This window comes from Carcharodon carcharias, chromosome 2 (assembly GCF_017639515.1).
Source record: "Carcharodon carcharias isolate sCarCar2 chromosome 2, sCarCar2.pri, whole genome shotgun sequence".
In the NCBI taxonomy this organism is placed as follows: Eukaryota; Metazoa; Chordata; class Chondrichthyes; order Lamniformes; family Lamnidae; genus Carcharodon; species Carcharodon carcharias.
In genome coordinates, this window is record NC_054468.1 from 52220737 (window position 1) to 52246183 (window position 25447).

Sequence of the window (25447 nt, forward strand, 5' to 3'; positions counted from 1 at the left end):
CTCAAAAATTAGCAAAGATCAGAAACAAAGGTTGGTGGTAAGCAGAAACCCCACCGCACCAAAGATGCACCTCTATTCTACAATAGAGAAAAATCTAGATCGAGACGGTTTGTTGCTCCTTTCCATTATATTTAAATCACTGCTGCTTCTAAAATCAGATTTGCATATAACTGCTAACATTCACCCAAAGCATCGTCTAGGATTCCAAATGCGAGTTTGTCTCTGATTATTTCTTCTTTAGACACAAGTCATCCACACGCAGTGTTCTGTTAATCTGTGAAAATCAATTAAGAATGCTTTTGCAGGCTCTGAAGGTTTCTGTTTCATTTTATAGAATAAGCCCTTGCATAAATCACATCTTTCTTGCTGGTGAAATGCCCATCAAACTATCCTAGCATTGTGACGTACTTTTCATTTGCATCATCTGTCAGGTTGAATATGAGAATATTCTTTATTTTATCACCCAAGCAGTAAATCAGCACAATTCATTGCCTATCAGCTAGCCCTGGTATTACACAACCATAGTTCCATCTAATTTTCCAGTTCAGCTATTCCTCAGGCTCAGAAAAATTAAGTTTCTGTAGAGCAACTAAAGCAAATCACTTCCGTCATACTTAGTTTTGCTTGACACAAATTCAAGTTTCAAACATCCTGACACTGTTGCACTCACCAGCAGCAAATCTGGTTTTGATCTTTCTGCTCGATGCTTACGTTGTCTTCTGTTTTATGTCTGATTTAAACACCCACATAATTTTACCCAGTAAGCAAAGAAACCCTTTGGTTCTATTACAAGAAAAAAATAATTGATTATGGAGAATGGCAAGGCTACTGGGTCAAAAAGTATAGAGATTCAGACAAAAATATCCACTGCATGTTATTTGCTTCTGAGAAGATGGGAAAACCTTGTTCAAAGTTCACACTGGTCTCAGGCAATGTGATTGCTGTCAATTGAATGGTCACTGAACTGTTCTGGCATGAATGATGCTGGTGGCACAATTGTTAGCACACAGCAATTTTACCAGTGAGGGTTAATTTCACACCAAAACCCAGAATGATAGCACTAAACCAGTTTTGCTCTGTCAGCTTTACAGTTCTGACTAAAATAAGCTTGGGCAGTCTCAACCAAACTCCTTTGTGGCTGACATTTTGCCAGGAGCAGCGCCATCCTCCAAATCCACCACCCCGCCCCTCCAATCTGTGGGGAAGCCACCAGCCACATGGGAAGGCCACCAGAATGGAGGTGGCCACCCAGCTGCTTATGCTTAGGGAAGGCTCTATGGAACAAAGAAAGGGCTGCAGACAGGGTAGGCAGCGCTCCAGCAATTTTCCTGGAAGTTTTCCCTCAGACCATTGGGCCCTTTTTTTTGTTACTAACTGCTCTGGAGCTAAGGTCTCCAGCCTGCCTCAACAGTGAACACTTCTCTTGGTGGCACCGCTGAGGCTTCAGAACTGCTGGCCCTCTGACAGCCTGCTTATTACACAGTGGTGGTCAATTAGGAGGCTGACCCTGGGAATATTGCTGATGCAGTCGTGCTGCCCGCCCATGTGGGCTCAGGACCATCATGTGGTCCCAACATCAGGTCATCCACCCTCCTTCACCAATAAAATTTGGCCCCTAAACTCAGTAGCAAAAATAAAAAGATTAAATTAAAATACACTGTGAATTTATGTAGACACAAATAGGTCTTCCCAAACAACAAAATACATTTAAAATGCATATTACTTTATATTCTAAGCACAAAAACAGAATTTCAAAAACCATGGCACAGATGCTTTGCAAATTCTTCTGCTCCCCAGTAGATTACTGCTAAAAGGATGTGTGCTCAGAAAGACACATAGCTACACATGTGCCCCCAACTCTCCATTCTACACAGCAGTCCAGGAAACCACAAACAATACAATGGGACTCAACCCTACAGGCCAAGACTATCAATTGGGCTTGCCCACATGAAAAAACTCCTCCTCCTCCCCCTGCAGCGAATCATAAAGCTAATGCCTTTGTTAGGAGCATGAAGATGCCTCATGTCCCTGTGGCACATTTTGTTGTGGCAAACACATGTTATGAGATATATCCCTTGCCTGGAAATCTCTTTCATTCTGATGTTCACACACAGGCTACCCCAGGGAACAGACAAAATAGTTAAAATGGGACATGGTTACAACCTTTCCAAATTCCCTTCCATTCTATTAGGCAAAAGCCCCAGATGGAGCAACAACCTAAGCTTGAGTAAACCCCCCGGTACAGGCAGGTCCTGAAAATTTCCTCAAATCACTTGAATCTTGACAGACACAATTGAATAATACTGAGTTCCAAAGTATGGTTATCCCCAGCTTACTCTTAACCATATCATCAACATCAAATATGTATGTTTTAACATGGGACTCTCTTTAGAAAACATGCTACAAGTGCTAGGCAGCGAGAGAATATAACCATCTCCCCTCACCATTCAACAGCATTACCCATTGCTGAATCCTCCACAGTTAACATCCCTGATGGGTGACCATTGACCACAAATTGAACTTGACCAGACGTATAAACACTATAGCAACAAGCGCAGGTCAGAGAGAGGCTGGGAACCTGGCAACGAGTAACTTACCTTCTATCTCCCAAAAGACTGTCCACTACCTACAAGGCACAAGTCAGGAGTTTTTAAAAATTATTTCACAGGATTGAGCATCACTGGCTAGGGCAGCATTTATTGCCCAACCTAACTGCCCTTGAGAAGGTACATACGGAAGTGGTGCTGAGCTGCCTTCTTGAACGGCTGCAGTCCATGTGGTGAAGGTATACCCACAGTACTGTTAAGAAGAGGGTTGCAGGATTTTGATCCAGCGACAGTGAGGGAATTGCGATATAATTCCAAGTCAGGATAGCGTGTGGCTTTAAGGGGAACCTGCAGGTAATGGTTTTCCCATACATTTGCTGCCTTTGTCCTTCTTGGTGGTAGATGTTGTGGGTTTGGAAGGTGCTGTTGAAGGAGGCTTAGTGAATAGCTACAATGCATCTTATAGATTGTACACACTGCTGCCATTATGTGTTGATGGTGGTGGAAGTGAATATTGAAGGTGATGGATGTGGTATTAATCAAGTGGGCTACTTTGTCCTGGATGGTGTCAAGCTTCTTGAGTGTTGTTAAAGCTAGGCTTTTCCAGGCAAGTGGAGAATATTCTATTACACTCCTGACTTGTGACTTGCAGATGGTCAACTAGTTTTGTGCAGCCAGGTGAGTTACTCCCTGCAGAATTTCCAGCCCCTGACCTGCTCTTGTAGCCATGGTATTTATATGGCTAGTCCAGTTCGGTTTCTGGTCAATGGTAAACTCGAGAATGTTGCTAGTGGGGAATTCAGTGATGGCAATGCCATTGAATGTCAAGGGAGATGGTTGGATCCTTTGTTGTAGATGGTCTTTGCACTTGTGTGGCGCGAATGTTACTCGCCACTTACAAACCCTGAATTGTTATGACACAGCAGTTGGTAAAGGCTGTTATCTCAAATCCTAGAGGGAAAAATTAAACAACTGTCATAATCTGTATTTTCAATTGGAATATTTGAAATGCAACTCTGAATTCAGAAATGAACCTCCCAAGCCTCCAGAGGTTTTTATATCAAACTAAATGAAACATTTATTAATTTACAACAAGGTATTAAACAAATACTCATGTCTACAAATTACTACTACCATAACTTTTAACAAATTCCCAGATTAATCTCCACTAAGACAACAGTAACCAACAGGCTTAAACAGTCATCAGGCAAAGCATTTTCACCTTACAAATTCAAAATGAGGTTCCTTTGCAGACACAGCAGTAAGGTTTATAGGCTTAGATCTTCCATGCCTTTGACCTGCACACACAAACACCTTTCTGAATATACCCAGCCTTCCCTTTGAATGCAAATTCTCATTGTATCACCAGGCCTTTTGAACTCCACCTCTTCTACCAATAAAATCCCTTTCGTAGTACCAATTTTATCAGCAATATTAACATATTGCTTGGTGTCACCTAGCTAGGTGCAAGATTTCATTCTCAGTCTTTAAATGGCTTATTCAAGGAAATGCAAATGCACCTTACTGTTAACATCTTAAAACTACTATACATCAAAGCACCCAGACTAGCTGGCTTTAATCCAATTAAAACACACAGACACACCCACAGATTAAACCTCTATCTTAAGGAAAATAATTTCCAATAACATTAGATATATTAAAATCTCTTCTTGACATGAACATTGTCCAGGTCCTGCTGCATTTGGACATGGGCTGCTTCAGTATCTGAGGAGTTGCGAATGGTGAACATTGTACAATCATCAGCAAACATCCCCAATTCTGACCTTATGATGGAAGGAAGGTCATTGATGAAGTAGCTGAAGATGGTTGGGCCTCGGACACAATCCTGAGGAACTCCTGTAGTGATGTCCTGGGACTGAGGTGATTGACCTCCAACAGCATCCAACCATTTTCGTATATGCTAGGTGTGACTCTAATGAAAAGATGGGTAATTTCTTTTAAAAAGAAATCCTGCATTTTAAACACTTCGCACCACGCTGTTCCTAACTCTCCCCACTTTGTTCTCACAAATCTTCCCATCTCCTCACTGCTCACTGTCATAAATTCCTGCTACCCAACCCCACCCCTCCCCCACCCCACTCTCACTCTGGGGTCGTGGCACTACTCAAGCTTCAAAATGGGGTCATGGTGGGGAAGGCTTGGGAAGCACTGTGTTAAAGCTGCTATATCGTAACAAGTTGTTGTTTTTAATGAATCTTAAGATACATTTTCTGGCGCCAGCTAACTAGAATTTCTTTTAAATTTGCATCCAGGGAAGTGGACATCACTGGCTAGGCCAGCAATTGTTGCCTGTCCCTAATAGCCTTTGAGAAGGTGGTGGTGAGCTGCCTTCTTGAATCGCTGCATTCCATGTGGCATAGGTACACCCACAGTGTTGTTAGGGAGGGAGTTCCAGGATTTTGACCCAGCAACAGTGAAGGATCGGTGATATATTTCCAAGTCAGGATGGTGTGTGATTTGGAGGGGAGTTTACAGATGATGATTATCCCATCTGCTGTCCTTGTTCTTCTCGGTGGTAGAGGTTGTGGATTTGGAGAGTGCTGTCAAAAGAGTGCTGCAGTGCATCTTGTAGATTGTACACACTGCTGCCACTGTGCATCGGTTGTGGAGGAAGTGAATGTTTAAGTGGTGGATGGGTTGCTGATCAAATGGGCTGCTTTGTCCTGGATTGCTTTGTCGAGCTGCTTGAATGTTATTGAGTGTTACTGCAGCTGCACTCATTCAGGCTGCACTAGCAAAACTGGAGTCAGAGAATCAGGTGAAAATTCTCAACAATGAACTTCATCTACCACCTATCTGCCCACTCCACCAACTTGTCTGTCTTTTTAGAAATTCTATACTGTCCTCAAAAAAACAGTACAATGTATGAATATCTCATCAACTCCATGAATAAAAGAAAGGGATATGGGGACAGGATGGGTAAATGTGATTAGAATTATTTGTGAGGAACATAACATTTCTTCTAATGGAGCCTTTTCATGTTGTCCATTAGGTACTCTAAAGAGTATGATTACATGTGGTGCAGAGAATAAGGCTTTTACTTTATCATGGTAACGTCATAGACTCTCAGAGTCGTAGATATTTACAGCACAGAAGGAGGTCATTCGGCCCATCATGTCCGCACCAGTCAACAAAGATCTGACTACACTAATCCCATTTTCCAGCGCTTGGCCCATAGCCCTGGAGGCTATGGCAATGGAAGTAAATATCTAAATACTTCTTAAACGTTACAAAAGTTTCTGACTCAGCCACCCTTTCAGGCAGTGGGTTCCGGTCTCCCACCACTCTCTGGGAGAAGGAATTTCTCCTCAACTCCCCTCTAGGCCTTCTACCTCTTGCCTTGAATCTATTCCCCCTGGGACTTCATCTATTAATGGAAGGGGTACCTTCCTGTCCACCTTGTCTATGCTCCTCATGGTCTTGTGCACCTTGGTCTGGTCCCCTCTTGGCCTTTGCTGCTCCAGGGAGGCAGCCCCAGTTTATCCAATCTTTCCTCATGGCTCGGGTCCTCCAGCCCAGGCAGCATCCTGGTGGTCTCCTCTACACCCTCTCCAGTGCAGCTGCGTCCTTCCGTGGTGTGGTGGCCTGAGCTGCACGCAGTAGTCCGAATGTGGCCTAGCCGGCGCGTTGTGCAGTTCCAGCATGACCTCCCTGCTCTTGTATTCAGTGCCTTGGCTAATGGGGGCATGTATCCCGTGTGCTTTCTTGGCCACCTTGTCTACCTGCCCTGCTACCTTAGGGGACCTGTGGATATGCGCACCAGGATCCCTCTGATCTTCAGTACATTCATAAAGTGAGCCTTACATCAGTGGTAGGGAAATTATTAGAGAAGATTCTTAGTGACAGGATTTACTACCATTTGGAAGCAAATGGGCATATTAGTGAGAGGCAGCATGGTTTTGTGAAGGGGAGATCGTGTCTCATAACTTGATCGAGTTTTTTGAGGAAGTAACAAAGATGATCGACGATGGAAGGGCAGTGGATGTTATATACATGGATTTCAGTAAGGCCTTTGACAAGGTCCCTCATGGCAGACTGGTACAGAAGGTAAAGTCGCACGGGATCAGAGGTGAGCTGGCAAGATGGATACGGAATTGCTTGGGCATAGAAGACAGAGAGTAGCAGTGGAAGGGTGCTTTTCTGAATGGAGAGCTGTGACTAGTGGAGCTCCGCAGAGATCAGTGCTGGGACCTTTGCTTTTTGTAGTATTCATAAATGATTTGGAGGAAAATGTAACTGGGCTAATTAGTAAGTTTGCAGACCACCCTAAGGTTGGAGGAGTTGCAGATAGTGAAGAGGATTGTCAAAGAATACAACGGGATATAGATCGGTCGGAAACTTGGGCAGAGAAATGACAGATGGAGTTTAATCCAGACAAATGCGAGGTAATGCATTTTAGAAGGTCTAATACAAGCAGGAATTATACAGTAAATGGCAGAACCCTTAAGTGCATCGATGGGCAGAGGGATCTGGGTGCAAGGGTCCACAGGTCACTGGAGGTGGTGACGCAGGTGGATGGGGTGGTCGGGAGGGCATGCGGCATGCTTGCCTTCGTTGGCAGGGGTATTGAGTATAGGGGCTGGGAGGTCATGCTGCAGCTCTGTAGAACCTAGGTTGGGCCACGCTTGGAGTATTGCGTGCAGTTCTGGTCGCCGCAATGCCAGAGGGATGTGGAGGCATTGGAGTGGGTGCAGAGGAGGTTTGCCAGGGTGCTGCCTGTTCTAGAGGTTGTTAGTTGTGAGGAGAGGTTGGAGGGACTCGGGTTGTTCTCACTGGAACGACAGAGATTGAGGGGCGACTTGATGGAGGTTTGCAGAATTGTGAGTGGCATGGACAGCGTGGATAGAAGCTTTTTCTCAGGGTGAAGGAGTCGGTTACTAGGGACATGGATTTTGGGTGCGAGGAGAAGGCTTTGGAGGAGATGTGCGGGGCAAGTTTTTTTACAAAGAGGGTGGTCAGTGTCTGGAATTCGCTGCCAGAGGAAGTGGTGGAAGCAGGTACGATAGTGGTGCTTAAGAGGCAGCTTGACAAATACATGAATAGGATGGGAATAGAGGGATACGGACCCTGGAAGTGCAAAAAGTTTTAGTTGACGGGCAATATGATCAGCGTAGGCTTGGAGGGCAAAGGCCTGTTCGTGTGCTGTACTTGTCTTTGATCTTTGTTCACTGAGGTTGGACTGACCTGGACTAAACCAGGTAGTTCCCTGGTTTATCCCTTCCTCCCTTCTTGAATAATGGTACCACATTGGCTGTCTTCTAGTCCTCTGGCAGCTCTCCTGTGGCCAGAGAGGTATTGAAAATTATTGCCAGCGCCCCTGCTATCTCCTCCCTTGCCTCACTTGCAACAGCCTGGGATACACTGGAGATTTATCTATCTGGACCTGGAGATTTATCTACTTTTAAGCCTGCCAGACCACTTAGAACCTCCTCCCTTTCTATGCTAATTTATTTAATTATATCCCTGCCCTTCTGCCTGATTTCCATACTCTCTTGTGAACACTGACACAAAGTATTCATTTAGAACCCTACCTACATCTTCCGGCTCCACACACAAATTCCCACTATGGTCTTTAATTTGCCCTACTCTTTCCCTAGTTATCCTCTTACTCTTAACCTACTTGTAAAAAAACTTTGGATTTTCCTTTATTTTACCTGCCAATGTTTTTTCATGCCCCTTTCTTGCTCTCCTAATTTCCTTTTTAAGTTTCCCCCCTACACATTCTATCCTCCTCGAGGGCTTCCGCTTGTTTTGAGCCTTCGGTATCTACCATTCACCTCCCCTTTTCTTTTTATCCAATCCTGTATATCCCTCGACATCCAGGGTTCCCTGGATTTGTTGGTCCCACCCTTTGTCTTTACTGGAATACGTTGGCCCTGTACTCTTCCTATTTCCTTCTTGAATGAGTCCCTCTGCTCTGGCGCAGATTTACCTAAAAGTAGCTGCTCCCAGTCCACTCTGGCCAAATCATATTGATCTTATTAAAATCAGCTTTTCCCCAATTTAGAACTCAGATTTCTGGCCCATCCTTGTCCTTTTCCGTAACAACCTTGAGTCTAACGGAGTTATGATCACTATCTGCAAAATACTCCCCCACTGATACCTCTACCACTTGCCCGGCTTCGTTCTCTAAAATGAAGTCCAGGATCGCCCCCTCTCTTGTAAGACCTTCTACGTTTTGGCTTAAAAAGCTCTCCTGGATGCATCTTAAGAATTCCATTCCCTCTTAACCTATCACACTATGGCTAACCCAGTTAAATGTTGGGGAAGTTGAAATCCCCACTATTACTACCCTATTATTTTTACACTTCTCTGAAATTTGCCTACACATCTGCTTTTCTATTTCTCGTTGACTGTTTGGAGGCCTATACTACACTCCCAGCAATGTGATTGCTCCTTTTTCGTTTTTCAGTTTTACCCTTATGGCTTCATTTAAGGAGCCTTCTAAGATGTCATCCCTCCTTACTGCTGTAATTGATTCCGTGATCAATATTGCAATAGCCCTCCTCTTTTACCTCTTTCCCTGTCTCGCCTGAAGACCCTATATCCTGGAATATTGAGCTGCCAACACTGCCCCTCTCTCAACCATGTCTCTGTGACAGCAATGACATCATACTACCATGTGTTAATTTGTGCACTCAACTCACCTGTCTTATTCGTCAGACTCCTTGCATTAAAATAAATACCATCCAACCTTGCCAAACTCCCTTGTGCCTTAATTGGTCTATAATTTCTATGCCTTCCAGGCTCACTTGCTCTCTCTTCTAATTTTGGATATGCATCTCCCCCTGCTGAACCTCCTCTCAGGATCCCATCCCCCTGTAGGTCACAACTCACAGTTTGGGAAACCCTGCTTTAACATAATAAAATGTCATAAGGCACTTCACGGGTATCATAAAGCAACTTTTGACACTGAGCCACAGAAGGGTTTGGTCAAAGAGGAATCTCCTAAGTGAGGAAGAGAGGTCCATAGAGGGAATTCCAGAGTTTGGAGCCCAGGCATTTGAAGACACATCCACAAATGCTAAGAGCAATTAAAATCTGAGATGCTGAAGAGTTCAGAATTAGATGAACACAGATAACATGGAGGGTTGTGGGGTTACAGGAGATTACAGATATATTTGAAAACAAAGATGAGAATTTTAAAATTGAGAAGTTACTTGACTGGGAAACAATGTAGGTCAACGAGCACAGGATTGCTAGGTGAACGGGACTTGGTGCGAGTAGGAAGCTAAGCAGCAGAGCTTTGAATGAGCTCAGGTTTATGATGGGTAGAATGTGGACAAAGCCAGCTGGATGTGTGTTGCAATGGTGAAGTCTAGAGATAACAAAGGCACAGATGAAGGTTTCAGCAGCAAATGAGCTGAGGGGAAGCCGAGTGAGAGGTTGTCACAAAGGTTGTCATAGGCGGTCTCAGTGATGGAACAGATATGTGGTTGGGAGCTCAGTTTGGAGCCAAATATTACACTAAGGTTGCAAACATTCTGGTTCAGCCTCAAACAGTTGTCAGGGAGAGAGGAGGACTCAGCAAATAGTGAATGGAGTTTGTAGTGGGCACTGAAGACAATGACTTTGGTCTTCTAAATATTTAATTTGAGGAAGTTTCTGCTTACCCAGTACTGGATATTGGATAAGCAGTTCAATAATTTAGACAACAGTGGAGTAACTGATAAAGATGGTGGCAACGTAGGGTTGGGTCAGCTTACAAGTAAAAATGAGCAATAAACAAAAACAGAAAATGCTGGAAATACTCAGGAGGTCAGACAGCATCTGTTGAGGCAAATGGAATTAAGGTTTCAGGTTGATGACCCTTCTTCAGGACCCCTCCTTTAAATATTAATGCTGTTTTCAGATGATGTTCCCAAGGGATAACATATAGATGAGAAAAAAGGAGGGGGTCAAGGATAGAATCTTGGGGGATTCAAGAGGCAGGGTTCCTGCACCTTTAGTAAAATAAAATTCCAAGATTTTTCAATGACCAAATTAAAATATTTCATGACTATTTTTTCTTTCAACCACATCACAAACTCTGATATTTGTAGCTTTATACAAACATTGGAATCTTGCATTAGGTGCCAGTTATACAATAACCTCAATTTCTTACAGGGCTATCTTGTTTTGTAGAATTTTTGTGTTCTGTGAAAAATGATTCTGGGGTCACCAGTCTTTACTTGTTAAAAGAAGAAAAAAATGAGAAAGCAAACAAACAGCAAAACGATTCTATCCATGAGAACACATCAAATTCAGCCCTGCTTTATTTTGTTGAAGATACAAGCAATCCATTTTTCAATATCTGCAGAAGTTTTGTGTGTGCTTTGCATGCTCAGTGCTGCTGCAGTTCTTCCACCTGCTGCACAACCGGCTCCTCAATATTCTGCAAAGCTTCACTTTTTTCTTTCAAATAATGGCTCATTGCATCAGATTTGGCAAGCAGAGTTAAATCACTGGTGCATTTGGCAGCTTTGGCTTTTTCACCTGCATCGTGTTGTCATGTTTTGATATCTGTCTCAATTTGATGCTTCCTTTTTTTTTCCATCTTTACGCTGCCCTCTCCACTTCCTTTTTTCTCCCCTCTTGGTTTCCTTTTCCTTGGCTGTTGCTTTTCCAGGTGGGTGCTCTAACACTGTCTGACACTACCAGCTGATTTAGCAGTTCTTTAGTGATTACTACACTGCAGACATTTCCCACACCTCTATATAGGCTTTAATTAATCTCCTTGAAAGAAGCAATTTTTTTCTGGTTTTCTACGACCAACTCTGTTCTCTGAGAATCCTTGCTCCACTGTTGCCTAGTCACGTGACAAGGAAAGAAGCAACTTTATAATAGCCCATGAATGCCTGCATTTTGGCTCTCCTTCCAATGCAAAATAGGCATCCAATCTGTCTGTATCCTTGCTGAAAGAAAAACTGAATGGGGGCTTCTTCACTTCTGCAGTTGCCAACTAGCCTCTGGACTTTTTTAACAATCATGACACAATGATGAACATCAATATAGCCTGCACTCACAAGCAACTGCAAACATGTTGATAAGCATTGCCTTGCAGTTCACTGGTTGAGATATGACAAGTGCTGGGTTCAGCCAGGTTGACATGTGCACCAGAGGATGATTGATGTTTATGTGGAATCCCTGGCATTTCTGTTTGAACTATAGTAAAGCTCAATGACTTATCTTTCCCTTCCTTTTCACACGTGATAAGCTTTTGACAACAAATTCCACATCTTTCTACAAGATTTCTTATAGGTTGTTCTTTTTTACGACACTGACTTGACTCAACTTTAGGACTGTAGTTGCATCAGCAAGTACATTCTACTTCATGAAGTACTTCAAAAGGTTCTTCATTATAGTCAAAAACAAAAACAAAAACAGAATTACCTGGAAAAACTCAGCAGGTCTGGCAGCATCGGCGGAGAAGAAAAGAGTTGACGTTTCGAGTCCTCGTGACCCTTCGACAGAACTTGAGTTCGAGTCCAAGAAAGAGTAGATGCACCTTCTTTAATTTTAATGGACGACATAATTGCCTTGTGCTTTTTACCAGACATATGACTCTTCATCGCTGCCTTGCCCACATTGGCAATGTCAGATAACTTGTGACATATGAAACACTTGGCCTTATGAGGATCCTGGTCTTTCATAACCCAAGGAATGTAATCAGGGTTGGTGACCCATTTAGGGTAGAAAGTGCATTTCCTAGGCATTGTTGAATAAAGCTAAATGAAGTTAACATTTATGAAACACAATTGGAAATAATTAATAAAAAGTAACTGTTGATCAAATTCACCAACAAATACCTTAACATCCCAATATTTGGGTGTGAAGTATTATCTCAAGCCAGGATATTTTGCATGTTGATGAAGAAATTTTCAGTGAGTCTCATGCAAATGATCAAAGCAAGTGGGTCTCAACTATAGACATGCAGCATCATTTTAGAGGTAGTCCCCTCCACCAGGTGCTTGTCCCTGCTCTCCCTTACCTTGTTAACCATGCTCCAGCTCTGAAGAAAGTGTTTGCCATGTCCACCACTGAGTTCTCCACCCTCCACCACAGCAAAACTCTGCAACTTACACCAACAGACACACCTCTCCTTACACGAGACAAACAAGAAAGAAGGGCCTGGAGAATCTGCTGCAACTACTCAGCCAAATGGCTGCTTTGGTCTGGCAGCTTGCAAAGCATGTCAGAGAAGGGGCGGGGGGCAGATCATGAAGGAGCAGAACAAAACCTGTACTGGATTCTGGTTATGTGAAGCAAAGCAAACAATTATGGGACGAGTGCTCTGAAGAAGAGTCATACGGACTCGACACATTAACTCTGTTTCTCTCCTCCACAGACGCTGCCAGACCTGCTGAGTTTTTCCAGAATGTTGTGCTTTTATTTCAGATTTCCAGCATCTGTAGCATTTTGCTTTTATATTATGGAATGGGGAAGTGATTGTCAGAAAAGGAAACGGTTGAAACTTTGCCCAAAGTCAGAAAGGTCTCATCCCTGGCTCCAAAAATTCATGACTTAGCAATGACTTTGGGCCATTTTTGGAAATCCCCATGACTTAACCAGTCCTGGACAAGTCTTTTACAAATTCCACGTATCTTCCAGGTTTTCCATGACATGTGGGAACCATGTCCACCACATGTCCAGAGCTAAGGGTGTGAGAGTAGGAACAGAGGCCTTAGCTACGATTAGATAGATAAAAATGGAACCAAGTGAGTGCAGTTCCACCCAGCTGGATGACAGGTCAGAGGCGTACAGGGAGAAGCATGTGGTCAGCTATGTCAAAGGCTGCAGACAGATCGAGAAGGATGAGGGGGGAAAGGTTTACTTTTGGAACAGTCGCAAAGAAATGTATTTTGTGACTTTGATCAGAACTGTTTTGACACTGTGGCAGGAACAGAAACCAGATTAGAGGGATTCAAAAATGGAGTTCTGGGAAAGATGGGCATGGATCTTGGAGGCAACAACACATTTACAGGAAAGGGAGGTTGGAGATAGGATGGTAGTTTACAAGGATGATGGAGGTACGAGTTTTATTTTTGAGGAGAGGGTTTATAGTGACAGATTTAAAGAAGAGAGGAACGATACCTGAAGAGAGAGATCCACTTACTGTATCAGCTAACATGGAATCAGGAAAGGAAGCTGAGTGTCCGCAGTTTAATGGGAGCAAGAAGTGGGTCACTTGGACAAGATGCTCCTGGAAAAGGTCCTATGATAAGAGGCTGAGCAAATTGAGTCTATATTCTCTCAAGATTCGGGGAATGAGAGATAATTCCATGGAAACATTCAAGATTATGAAGGGGTTGATCGGGTGGTGTTATAAATGCATAATGTTTTAGGATTGCAACTTTTGATTTATAAGATATTATTCTAGTTTGAGATAGTTAAAAAAAAAATCTGTTCTGAAGGGCTTAGCAAACAGGCCTGCAGTTGCAAATCAAAAAGCCCTATGATGTTGCTGGGATGGTAGTGAGAGATATTCACACCAAGAATGATAGTGGGCTTCTCTATTTCTTGAGGGGTGGTCTGTCAGTCAGGCATCTCCAGGGGAGGGGGGGGCGTGGTTTGAAGGTAAGGTGTAAACCAGGTGTGGGAGGGTTAAATTATTCATGTAACTTTCCAAGATCAAAGAAGGGTTTGAGGGAAATTCGTGGACAAGGGAACATTTTAAAGTCTACATATACTTTTCAGATCAAAGGAAAAGTTAAAGTTAATTAATTTGCATTTGATCTGAAGACAGGCCATGTGTGTCACATTGCCATGGAAATGGTTTGAGAGGGGGAGGCTTCTTTGGTATGATATATCTCCACTGTTTTGTCAGTCTGAATTTGGCAGCAGCCTGGAAAGGTTGCCTACGGCTGGAGCAGCTTGGAACAGGCAGAGTGAGAGCCAGAGAGAGAGTCTGCCAGAAGCTGGGGACCAAAGCAGCAGAGACCAGGGGTGTTTCTTTGGACACCACACAAAAATGCGAGTAAAGCTCATGAATGAAAAGTGCAAATTTAAGAGAAATTAAAAATTGCCAGATCCGCCTAGTAAGGGATTCACAATGGAATCCCCACGGAGGGAAAGAGTTTGGAAGCCTAAGAGCCAGGCTGGCAAACTAAGGAGAATCAGACTGAATTCATGGGAGCTGTGGTGCACATTGGTTTGGTTGTAGGAGAACTGAATGAACGCTCAAGAAACTGTAACATAAAAAAGGACTCTCAATTGAAATTAAAAGTAGAACAGAGAGTGTTCTGTTTGGAATTTGGTTTAAAATATGTGTTTAAGAGACAGTGTGTTGAGTTAGTAGTGCTTGTTCTTTTTATTTTAACCAATAAAAGTTTTTTCCTTTAAGCTGTGAAATCTTATTTCATGATTTTTTCAGTTCGTAATTGCAGATTTGAATTTCTTTTTAAAAGTTACCGATCTCTGCCAAGATTGTAACAGTAGATACAGAGATATTGTTTCCCTTGGCTGAAGAATCTAGAGCAGAGGGGCATGGTTTCAGGATGAGGGGCCAAACATTTAGGACTGAGATGGGGGCAAACTTGCATCACTCAAAGGGTTGTGAATCTTTGGAATTCTCTACCACAGAAGTTTGTGGATGCGCCATCACTGAATATATTTAAGGTTGAGGTAGACAGGTTGTGCTCTTTCAGGGAATCAAAGGATATGGGGAGTGGGTGGGAAAGTGGATTGAGGCCCAAGGTCAGCCATAATCAGATTGAATGGCAGCGCAGCCTCGATGGGCCATATGGTTTTCTTCTGCTCTTATTCCTTATGTTCTTAAGTAAAATGAGCTTGGAGAGAACTTGAGGAGGCGAATGGAGAGAAACTTGAGAAAGTTGCAAGTTCAGGGCCATGGCAGGGATACAATATCATGCAAAAGCCAGAAGCTGACAGACAAAAAAAGGAATAATTAATGACAACTGCTTCAATAAGGATTCAAATCTCTGGTGTTTGAACAGGGATATTAGCAGTAATTAAATTGAACAACTGGCAAAAAAATCTAGTCATCAAATCTTCTGCTATGAAGTATGATATTTAATAATATAAAGGAGTTTAGAAACATGCTGTAAGTTATGTTGTTGCATTACAAAATTCTATGACAAGAATTTTTTGTTTTGCATAACTATCAAACTTCCCTGCACTTTTCAAAAGATGCAAAATTATTGGCAGGGCAGATGCCAAAGAAGCTGTGACAAATAATTTTTACATGGAACTGCTTGTACATACGCACCAGGAATCTAATAAACCAGTAAATTAAACTGTATATATTCATTGCAAATTAATTCTTAACGCAGACACAATCCCCAGACAGTCATGAAATTTTAGAAGTGTCAGTGCCTTTTCTCTTTCACTTGTGATCAGACTTTCCAATTAAATGCACTGAAGAAAAACATTCACAGCTGTACCTATGATAATTTACCAGTTACTCACTAATAATTTATATTTGAATTTATATAACATCTTTAACATAGTATAACATTCCAAGGCGCTGCACAAGAACATGATCAGACAAAAATTGACACTGGGCCAAAGGAGGAGACATTTGCACAGGTGACTAGTAGCTTGGCCAAAGAAGTAGGTTTTATGAAGAATCTTAAAGCAGAAGAGTGAAGCAGAGAGGTTTAGGAAAGGAATTACAGAACTTATGGTCTAGACAGCTGCAAAGGAAATGGAGGAAATACAAAAGGTCCAAGTTGGAAGCATGCAGAAATCTTAGCGTGTTGTAGGACTCTCAGGTTTGAGAGCTAGAGAAGAGTCGATAGAGGAATCTTAACATGAGGATAAGAATTCTAAAATCAAGGCATTGATTGCCTGGAGCTAATATAGGTCAGCAAACGCAAGAGTGATGCATAATCTAGACTTGGTGTAGGTTAGGATACCAGTAGCAAAGTTCTGGATAAGTTCAAGTTGATGAAGATGAAGATTGGAATTGTTGAGTTTAGAGGTTAAAAAGACATGGATTAGCAGATGGGCTGAGGCAGATGTGGAGGCAGCTGACATTACGGATTTGAATTTTGGTAATCTTTGCAATGGAGAGGATATGGTGTTGGTAGGTCAGCTCTCGGTCAAATAGGATACTGAGGCTGAGGTTGCCACCAGTCTGGCTCTGAGGAAGTTGTTATGACGTGGCAGATGATGTGTGCTAGGTGGATCAAACCCACGAGGGAAGCTTGATCAAGTGGTCACAAACTGTTTTGCAATTTGTATTTTATTTCAAGATGCGTACCTTGAATTCAGAAGTAATAAGATTACCGTGACTTCAGAGGTTTTTAGAAAATTAAATTAGACATTTATTAACAAAAGAAAAGATTTCAAGCACATACATAAGTCTACAAATTACTATTATCATGACTCTAAAACCCCTAATTAATCTGGCTCCCAGTTACACCTCCATTAAGGCAACAGTAAAAACAAATAGATTTAAACAGGCCCAGGCAAAGCAATACAATAACCTGGACAGTTGCATTCAAAATGAATTTTCTCAGCTTTGGTTCCTGTAAACAGCACCTTGATGCATAGAGGATGGACACTTTTCACACTTGTGTTAGATCTTAGAATGCCTTCTCCTCTTACACATAGCCTCATCTCCTTTGTACATGTTTCTCCCTTTTTAATGCAAATTCCATTGTTCCATGTCTTTGCAGCTTTACTTTTCTCATAATATAAATTTTTCATTGTACTAATTTTATCAGTAACTTTTGGGGAAAGTAAACACACTGTTTGGCTTGGCTTTCTTCTGGATAGGTGTAACATCTTACCATCTCTTTGAAATTTAAACTAATCTAATTTATCTAAAATTGCAAATTTTCCTTATACCTCACATTCTAAAACTTCAGCCATGTTTACATATTTAGCATTTCAAACCGAGCTTCTTGTTGACAACTCAAAACCTCCACACCAGCTGTCTCCAATTCAATTAAGTTCCACACAGACACACAGAAATTAATCCAAACCCCACTATTAACCCACTTTTACAATAAATCACAATAATATTTTGAAAATTATTATATTTTCATGACAAAGTGACCAGGGGAATGAAATTGGTGGCTAGGGAACAGAGCTTGTGGCAGGGGCTGAAGAACAAAGGCTTTGATCTTTCCAAAGTTTAACTGGAGAAAATTTTGACTGACTGATTCAGACAAGTAGTCTGACAGCATAAAAGGTGAGTTAGAGCTGGGTGTTATCAGCATACATGTGTAACCTGACATTATGGTTGCTGAGGGGCAGCACGTAGATGAGAAAGGAGACGGAGCAAAAGGATAGATCTCTGGATGACTCCAGAAGTGCGGTGAAGAAGCCATTGCAGGAGATTGTCTAGCTATGACTTGACAGGAAAGAATGAAACCAGGTGAGAGTAGTCTCACTCAGCTAGACAATGGAGGACAGGCATTAGAGGAGGATGGTGTGCTCAACTATGTCAAAGTGTGCAGACAGATTGAGAAGGATGAGACAATTATAATCTTTTTTCTCCTGTATATATCAACTTCAGTAACATCTCCGAGCTGACAACTTGTGGGTTAAGAAATACAGGGAACAATACATCCACTGGGGGTCATAGTTGAGGAAAAGTCAGAGATTATTGATTAAATTTGTTTCCTTTTTGGCAGCTCAGCAGAGAAACTAACATCAGCCCATGTGACTTTGCCATTAATCTACTGCAATTTCCTCCTGTGTAACTCAATATGTACTCAAAGCAGGGGAGGGTTTGCAGCGCTAATACCATTCACAATAGATTTACCACGAATGAGAGGGAAGGAAATTCCAAGATAATGAGCTGTATTTTTGCTAACAAGGTGGGAAGCTCAAGTCGGGAGATCTGCCTCCATATAAATAGCCCCTGCATGCACTATTTTCGCTCCAGGGAGGCAGTGATGGGATTGAGTCAGGCTTGCCGACCCCAGAAGCAGTTCAGAGGCAGCCATGGAGGCATGCAAGTTGTTATGAACCAGAGGGAGGTGTTAATTTAAACAGCCCTGATCTCTCCTCTTGCCACCTGTCCATAAACATTGAGGTGTTTTGATTGGCTTCCCCCTTTATAAGCAGTGACGTACTTCCCAACCTCTCAGTCCTACAAATAACTCCACAGCAAATGTGTGACAGGATGAACTGAAAGGGTTAGTTTATTTGCACACACTTAAAATGCAGGGGAGAGGTCACTACATAGTCCCCTGTGCACTCATTCAACAAAAGAGGGATAGATAAAGAGATGATTTACAGGGCAAGGCCCACTGAGAAAAGAGTTATTGTTTCACGTGGGTCCAGAATCCAGATTCGAAGTCCAATGAGCTACTCCTTCACAGAAGTTGGCAGGCTGACAAATGATACTGTAAAATTCACTTTTCCAGTAGAGTTGGCTTCCACAATGAGACAAGCACACGGCGATCAATCAGTCTTGTAGGCGATGGTACAGAAGTTCCAATAGAAGCAGTGTAGGTGTGGCCAGAGCTCCTTTTGCGTTGCTACCAGTTAGATGTTAAAATGGGAGACGAGCTATATAGTACAGCAAGGCAAAATAACTGGTTCCACCAGCAAGAAGTTCATTTTACATGACACTCCACATGCCTGGATAGTGCAGCTCCACGAACACTCAACAAGTCTGACACCATCCAGGACAAAGCAGCCCATTTGATTGGCACCCCATCCACAAATATTCAATCTCCCCCCCACCAACCCATGCACAGTGGCAGCAGTGTGTGCCATCTACAAGATGCACTGCAAGAACTCACCAAGGCTCCTTAGATAATACCTTCCAATTCCACGGCCACTGCCATCTCGAAGACAAGGGCAGCAGACACATGGGAACACCACCACCTAGAAGTTCCCCTCCAATCCACACAGCATTCTGACTTGGAAATATATTGCCGTTCCTTCACTGTCGCTGGGTCAAAATCCTGGAACTCCCTCCCTCGCAGCACTGTGGGTGTACCTACACCACATGGAATGCAGCGGTTTAAGAAGATAGCTCACCATCCCTTCTCAAACGCAATTAGGGTTGGGCATTAAACGCTGGCTTAGCCAGAGGCATCCACATCCCATAAATGCAAAAAATTCCAACTCTTCACAGTGGCTTTGACAAAGGATGTCTGGGTTCCCATGATGGTTAAATGTTACAACCATTAAGAATTGAAAAGATGGTTGTGGAGTCCTTTGTCATCACAGACGAATAGACTTCGGTTGGCCAACCTGAGTTAGAAAAAGCAGATGGCCCTTGTGTAATACTCCTTGAATTTGTCCTATGCAGTCCACATTGGGTCTTCAGAGATAATGAGGTGTAAGTTTCTTTGAAATCACCCAAAAAAGCTCCTTTTGTTCCAGGGTCACAGACAGACATAGCTTCAGGCATTTTAAAAGGTCTTTCTCCATTTACAAAAAATACAAATAAATAGTCTCGGTTCTCTAGGACTTCATCACATCATATTAAAGTTGTTAGGCCCTCTAGCCCTCACCCCTCATACCCTCATTTACTCCCCATGCCTCTCCATGTCCCATTTCTCCCATGCCGCTTCCATGCTCCCTCATATGTCTCCATTAATGACTCTTGGAGCTCAGCCAAGCATTCATAACAAGGCGATTGGCAACCATATCAACAGAAACAGATGGCTAGACATCTGTTTTTTCCACGTGGCCTCAGTACGAATGGTTGGTTGAGCTCCAAAATTCACTAGTGGAATCAGCTTAGTAGGGATCTGTTAACACAAGTTGAAGCAGAATATTAGCTTTGATTGATGTGGCATCTTTCTGAGGTTATAAGTTATTCTTTGATGTTTTTTTCAAAGTCTGCATGTTTATTTCAACAAGATTAAGAGGTGTTAAGTAGGGTAAGAGTTGTTACTGAAACTAAGAATAGCAGTGTTTATTTGATACTTTTATAAGGTCGCAAGAGCAATAATTTTTCAAAGCAGATTTCTGAATGGTGTTTCTTCATGAGCATTTCAATACTTGCCATTGTTATTATATACTTATTGGTTCTGTATATAGTGCATACTGGGCGAGTAGACAAGGAGTATGCAGGAGGGCGTGGAAGGGACATGGGGGTAATGAAAAGCCCATGGAAAAGCATGGGTCAGAGATTTTAAATTCATCTTTCAAAAAGCTCCCAAATTCAGACTATGGTTCATGTGATTTATGACCCCTCAAAGAAGTCAAGTCCTCAAGAAGCTGGCCGGGCTCCACAAAAATTGTGGGGGTTTGTATGAGATGCCTACTCCAGCAATGGAATTGCACAGGTCAGGAGTGCAGGGTTTGGACTTTGTAGCCACATCCTTATCCTATGCCATTGAAAATTGCCAGTACTGGAAAATGGGGTTAGAATCCTGGAATTGGTTCCTGTCCACCATTTCAAATGCATTGGCACAATTCTGCAAAACTCCAGGCCAGTGTTTGTAATGCCATAAGCCTCTTTATTCTGTTGTTTCCATCTATCTGAGAACCAGTGATTGTAGGGAACAACTTTGATCATAAAATCAATCATACTAATCACAAGGTGAATCCATTAACATCAGTAACTTTTTTATCTGATCATAAACTTTTATTATAGGTGACAGGCATTTCTGGGATAATTCCATACAGGTATATCATATTCCAAATTGATATATTATTCAGCAATATGAACTCAGCTGTGGTCTAAGTCAGTGGAATGCACAAGTTGTGCCAAATGACAAAAATATATTTCAATGAAGACTAATGGTTACAAGTAACCAGTGAGAATCTTTCATAGCTCTACAAATAGAACTGAAATATTTTTAACCATCATTCTGTGATAATTTCACAGAAAGAACATGTTCCTGTGCAATCTTTATCACTTGGATGCCTGAAACTTGAGTTTTTAAAGCCTTTTTAACATGATAAGACATCCAAAAGTACTTATTGAGAGGTGACCTGATCAGGAGAGGATTCAAGAGGAGAGGAAAGTTCACCGAAGGCATATCAAAAAGGTGGGTTTTGAGTAAGTTTTTTTTAAAGAAGGTAGAGTAGGACATAACAAGGCAAAGACTTTTAAGGAGGGAAGGTAAGATCAAGATGGTTAAAAGATTACCCACAAAATAAGGAATGCTGGGAGAAGAGATGGACAGGAGTCGAGAGCTAGAGTATGTAAGGCACAGGCTTGGGATTAAAGCTAGGGGAAGCTGGACAGTTGAAGGTCAGGATTTTACAGAAATCCTGCAGATCGGTTTATATCACTGTATTTTCATTTCCAATCTAAAGCCTCCAGAGTGAATAAGTGTTAGGATTTGTCGTGGTTGGGATTACTGGTGAAAACCATGAGAATCAAAGGTTTTTTGATGCATTTGTTGAAAATAGCTTTGTCAGTGGCTTAAAGACTGAAAATATCTCAATAAAGACAGATCAAACAATAGCAACATTGGTCCCTATTGGTAGGACAAATCTTAATATGTGAAAATGCTATTAGAATTATCTTAGAGATGCTCAAGAAGAATATAGGGAAAGCAAGTAAAATTGGCTCTGCCTCACCAAACCAAATATTCCCATGAAACCACATAATCAGTAAATAATATTCTTTACCTGCATCCTCAGCTTCTTCCTCCTCTTCGATGGAACGTGGAATGGGATCTTGATCACCAACATCCTGCATTATGATTCTTTCTAGCCTTGAATGCTAGAAAACAATGAAGAGATTAACAAAATATGGCATGGCTAGAACTTGTCGAGCAACACAAAAAGCCAGTAATCACCTTTTATACTGGACATTTTGTTTAAAAAAAGTTACATTACATCGTAAATCAGAAACAAGAGGCTGCATTTTAGGCACACCCACAAGGAGTGTTTTCAGCAGGGGGTAGGGGGGGTCACGTAAAATAGGCGGGTGCCCAACCCACAACCTTCCTGCCCACCTTCAAGGCCAATTGAGTTTGTTAACAAGCCAACCGACACCAATAATTTGCTGCTCACACAATAAAACAGTTAGCATGGGCAGTTGGGCAGGAGTGGGTAGGCCACTTTTTAAAAATATTTTTTCAAAAGGCAGGAAGGAAGAGGATATACTATCTTCAGGGGCAGCCCCACCCTAAGATAATACCCCCTCTCTCTTTCTACCTGCCTGTTCTATAAAACACAGGCCCCACACCCCCACCCCACCCAACTGCCCAAATCCTCCCCGCCCAAGACAGGCTTACCTGTCCCCACGGGTCCATGGGCCTGCTCCTTGGGCTGGCTTGCAGTCTAATGCTCCCTTGGCGCTGCCAGGACTGATGAAGCTGCTTGTCAATCTGATTGGCTGGCAGCTCCCGAAGGCAGGACTTCCTCCCCAGTGAGGGGCATAAGTCCTACACTGCCCTAATTTAGCCCACCTGCAGTGTGTTATGGCTGCAGGGTGGGCTGGCATAGAGCGGCTTGGCTCCACACCAATTTTGTTTCCAGGGGTGCGAGCCGTCTACCCTCCCCTAGCCCATAATATGCTGCCCCATGTTTCACTGCAATCAAATACAAATCTGTAAACCTCTAGCAATATGAACATGTTCAGCACAGAAATCCTAAGGAGCAGACAGCAGTACCTCAAAAGTACAGGGTCATAATAACTCAACTTTCATTAATGTCCTTTGCGACTATTACTGATGAGAAGAGCGATTTTTTAATCAAAATATGTACTACAACAGGTTTTTAAAAAGGTGTGGACTACAGGAGACCTATCATTTCCTTTTTGCATTGCAAGATTCAAAGAAGCAGATTTTCCTTTCCATTGAACCTGTGATTGCTCAGCATTCAACTGTAAAGGACAGGAAAAGGGGAAGGAGACCCCAGCTTTTCCTGGGTGGTAGATGGGAGGGGTGGTGGTGGTGTTGGCAGTGGTGGACTCTATGCACCTATGACAGGCACAGGTAAAAGCAATAATGGAAATGGAGAGGATTCCACTGCCTGAATGTCGAGCTCATTTCTGACCAGAAACATTTCATCATGCATCTCATCATTGCTTTCTCAGGAGTTGCCACATTCTAAGACGATCCACCGTGATAATTACTTTAAGCCAGAATGGCAGCTTCTGAGTGTTTCACAGAGATCAAATATCCCCTTCAGCTATACTGTAGCTACAGTCTGCAGGATCATGCTTAAGTATTGTCTGAAAATTTACAATCAAGATCCAAAGACAATTCAAGTAGATTTAGATTCATTTCACGAGTTGAACAAATCTCACTTGGGGATTAAGGTAACCTCACTTTAATATTTGATGGATATCCTTCTTAAAATATTATCCCTGTGCCAATTATAAGCCTAAGCTTGGATTTTCTATTAGAAATAAGACTTAGCTATTTCCCTTTTCTAGATCCAACTAGTGTTGCGATTTATGTTTTCCACCTTAACATTAAATTGCATGTTTGATCCTCTTAATAAACTTTATATATCTAAACTTATATTGTCTCACATAGTTTTATGTATCAATAACTCTAAGAACCCAACTCCATACACCCTTCAGTGGGGGAAGAACATATCTGAGGAGTTTTCATCCGGACCCTTATAATGTCTGGGAAAATTACAATCCGGCTGTAATTTATTTAAAAATAATAGGCTATGCAGAGGAAAGTAATAATCTAGACTGGCTCTTTTCCTTTAAGGGAAGACTGTTCAGCTCTGCAGACCCAGTTAACTGTCTTTGGCTTCTGGTTTCTGAGGTTGAAAGGGTTTAATTCGGAAGGTACTCTCAATCTAGAATAGTCCCAAAAGGGTCTAGGATTACAATACACCACAGAGGAGAGACCATTTCCAGATGGAGGAGACATTTATCCAATTCTCAGGGGAAGTTTTCCCTTGACTGGGCTCTCACATCTGGGTATGCCATCATAATCCTGTTTATATTTTCTTTCTTCAATCCACAAACATGACATTAACTACAGATCCTTTCCTGTGAGTAAGTCTCTGGTTAGTCATTTTAGGCTTCTGGTGAGCACAAAGGCCTTATTTTGCCTGTTTCAGTTGAGATAGTTGGTTGAAAAGCTTGTGGAAGATTACTTTTTGGAATTGCAGCTCTTGTGCAGGAGCTTCAGCTCATCATTCTTGAAAAACAGGCAAGTTGCTGGGTTGAGATAATAACTGGAGGAGGTGGAGCATCAACAAATAATACAAAGGCCTGCAGCACTGCCTGTGGCTGTAAAGTTACTGTGGTTTTCAATTTCTATGCCTCAGAATCATCCCAATCGCAATAAATGACATCAACAACACACGTCAATTTGCACTGTACAGATGCCCTCTTTGACAAACAAAACCATTTCAACTTTCCTATGGAGGCCTCCAAAAAGGGGAGTCAGCTTTAAGCTTTACCCAAATTTCTGGCTTCCAGGAGGCTCACGGAATCATTGATTGCACACATGTTACCTTGTAAGAAGATAGGTAATTAGCCCTAGTCCACAAATGACCATAGGCATCCCTCTCCATTAGAGACTATTGGTTATATAGCTTGAGAGGTACTGCTCTACATCAAGCGAGAGGGAAGATAAGGAGGCAGGCCTCCACAAACTATCACAGCTAGTACAGGGATTGAACCTGCACTGATGACATCATTCTGCATCACACACCAGCCATTTAGCCAACTGAGCTAACCAACACTGACTGTGGTCCACTCAAAGATTTGTAGCAAAACAGCAAAGGCTTCCACTTTCTAAATGTGCAGCTGACTTGTGACCACAGATAGTTGATTAGGCAGGTCTGCGCCCAGTTTCTCGACAGTAGCCATGATGCCTTTGTCCTGTATCTGTCCTCAATCATCCCTCTTTTCCACCTTGACTAATAGATATCATGGCTGCTTGTGGACAAGGATTAGAATGTCAACCACAGATGTTGAGCAGTGCTGCAATCAAAGCTCTAACAGAGAAAACCATTTGCATTCTAAACCAGGTTTCTCTGTCCAGGGAGCTCTGGAAGGCTCCTTCAGGACAACCTTGAGAACTGCCTGA

At 42.3% G+C, this 25447-nt stretch overlaps 1 protein-coding gene across 4 annotated transcripts in view; it reads right to left on the reverse strand.

The window, feature by feature from the left end:
* si:ch211-51h4.2 overlaps nt 1-25447 on the reverse strand; it is a 432821-nt gene that overhangs the window by 349500 nt on the left and 57874 nt on the right. For all 4 annotated transcript variants that reach the window (XM_041210942.1, XM_041210945.1, XM_041210934.1 and 1 more), the window contains one exon: nt 22068-22161. In XM_041210942.1, coding sequence (XP_041066876.1) covers nt 22068-22161 — 94 coding nt within the window. The remainder of the gene's footprint in view (nt 1-22067; nt 22162-25447) is intronic.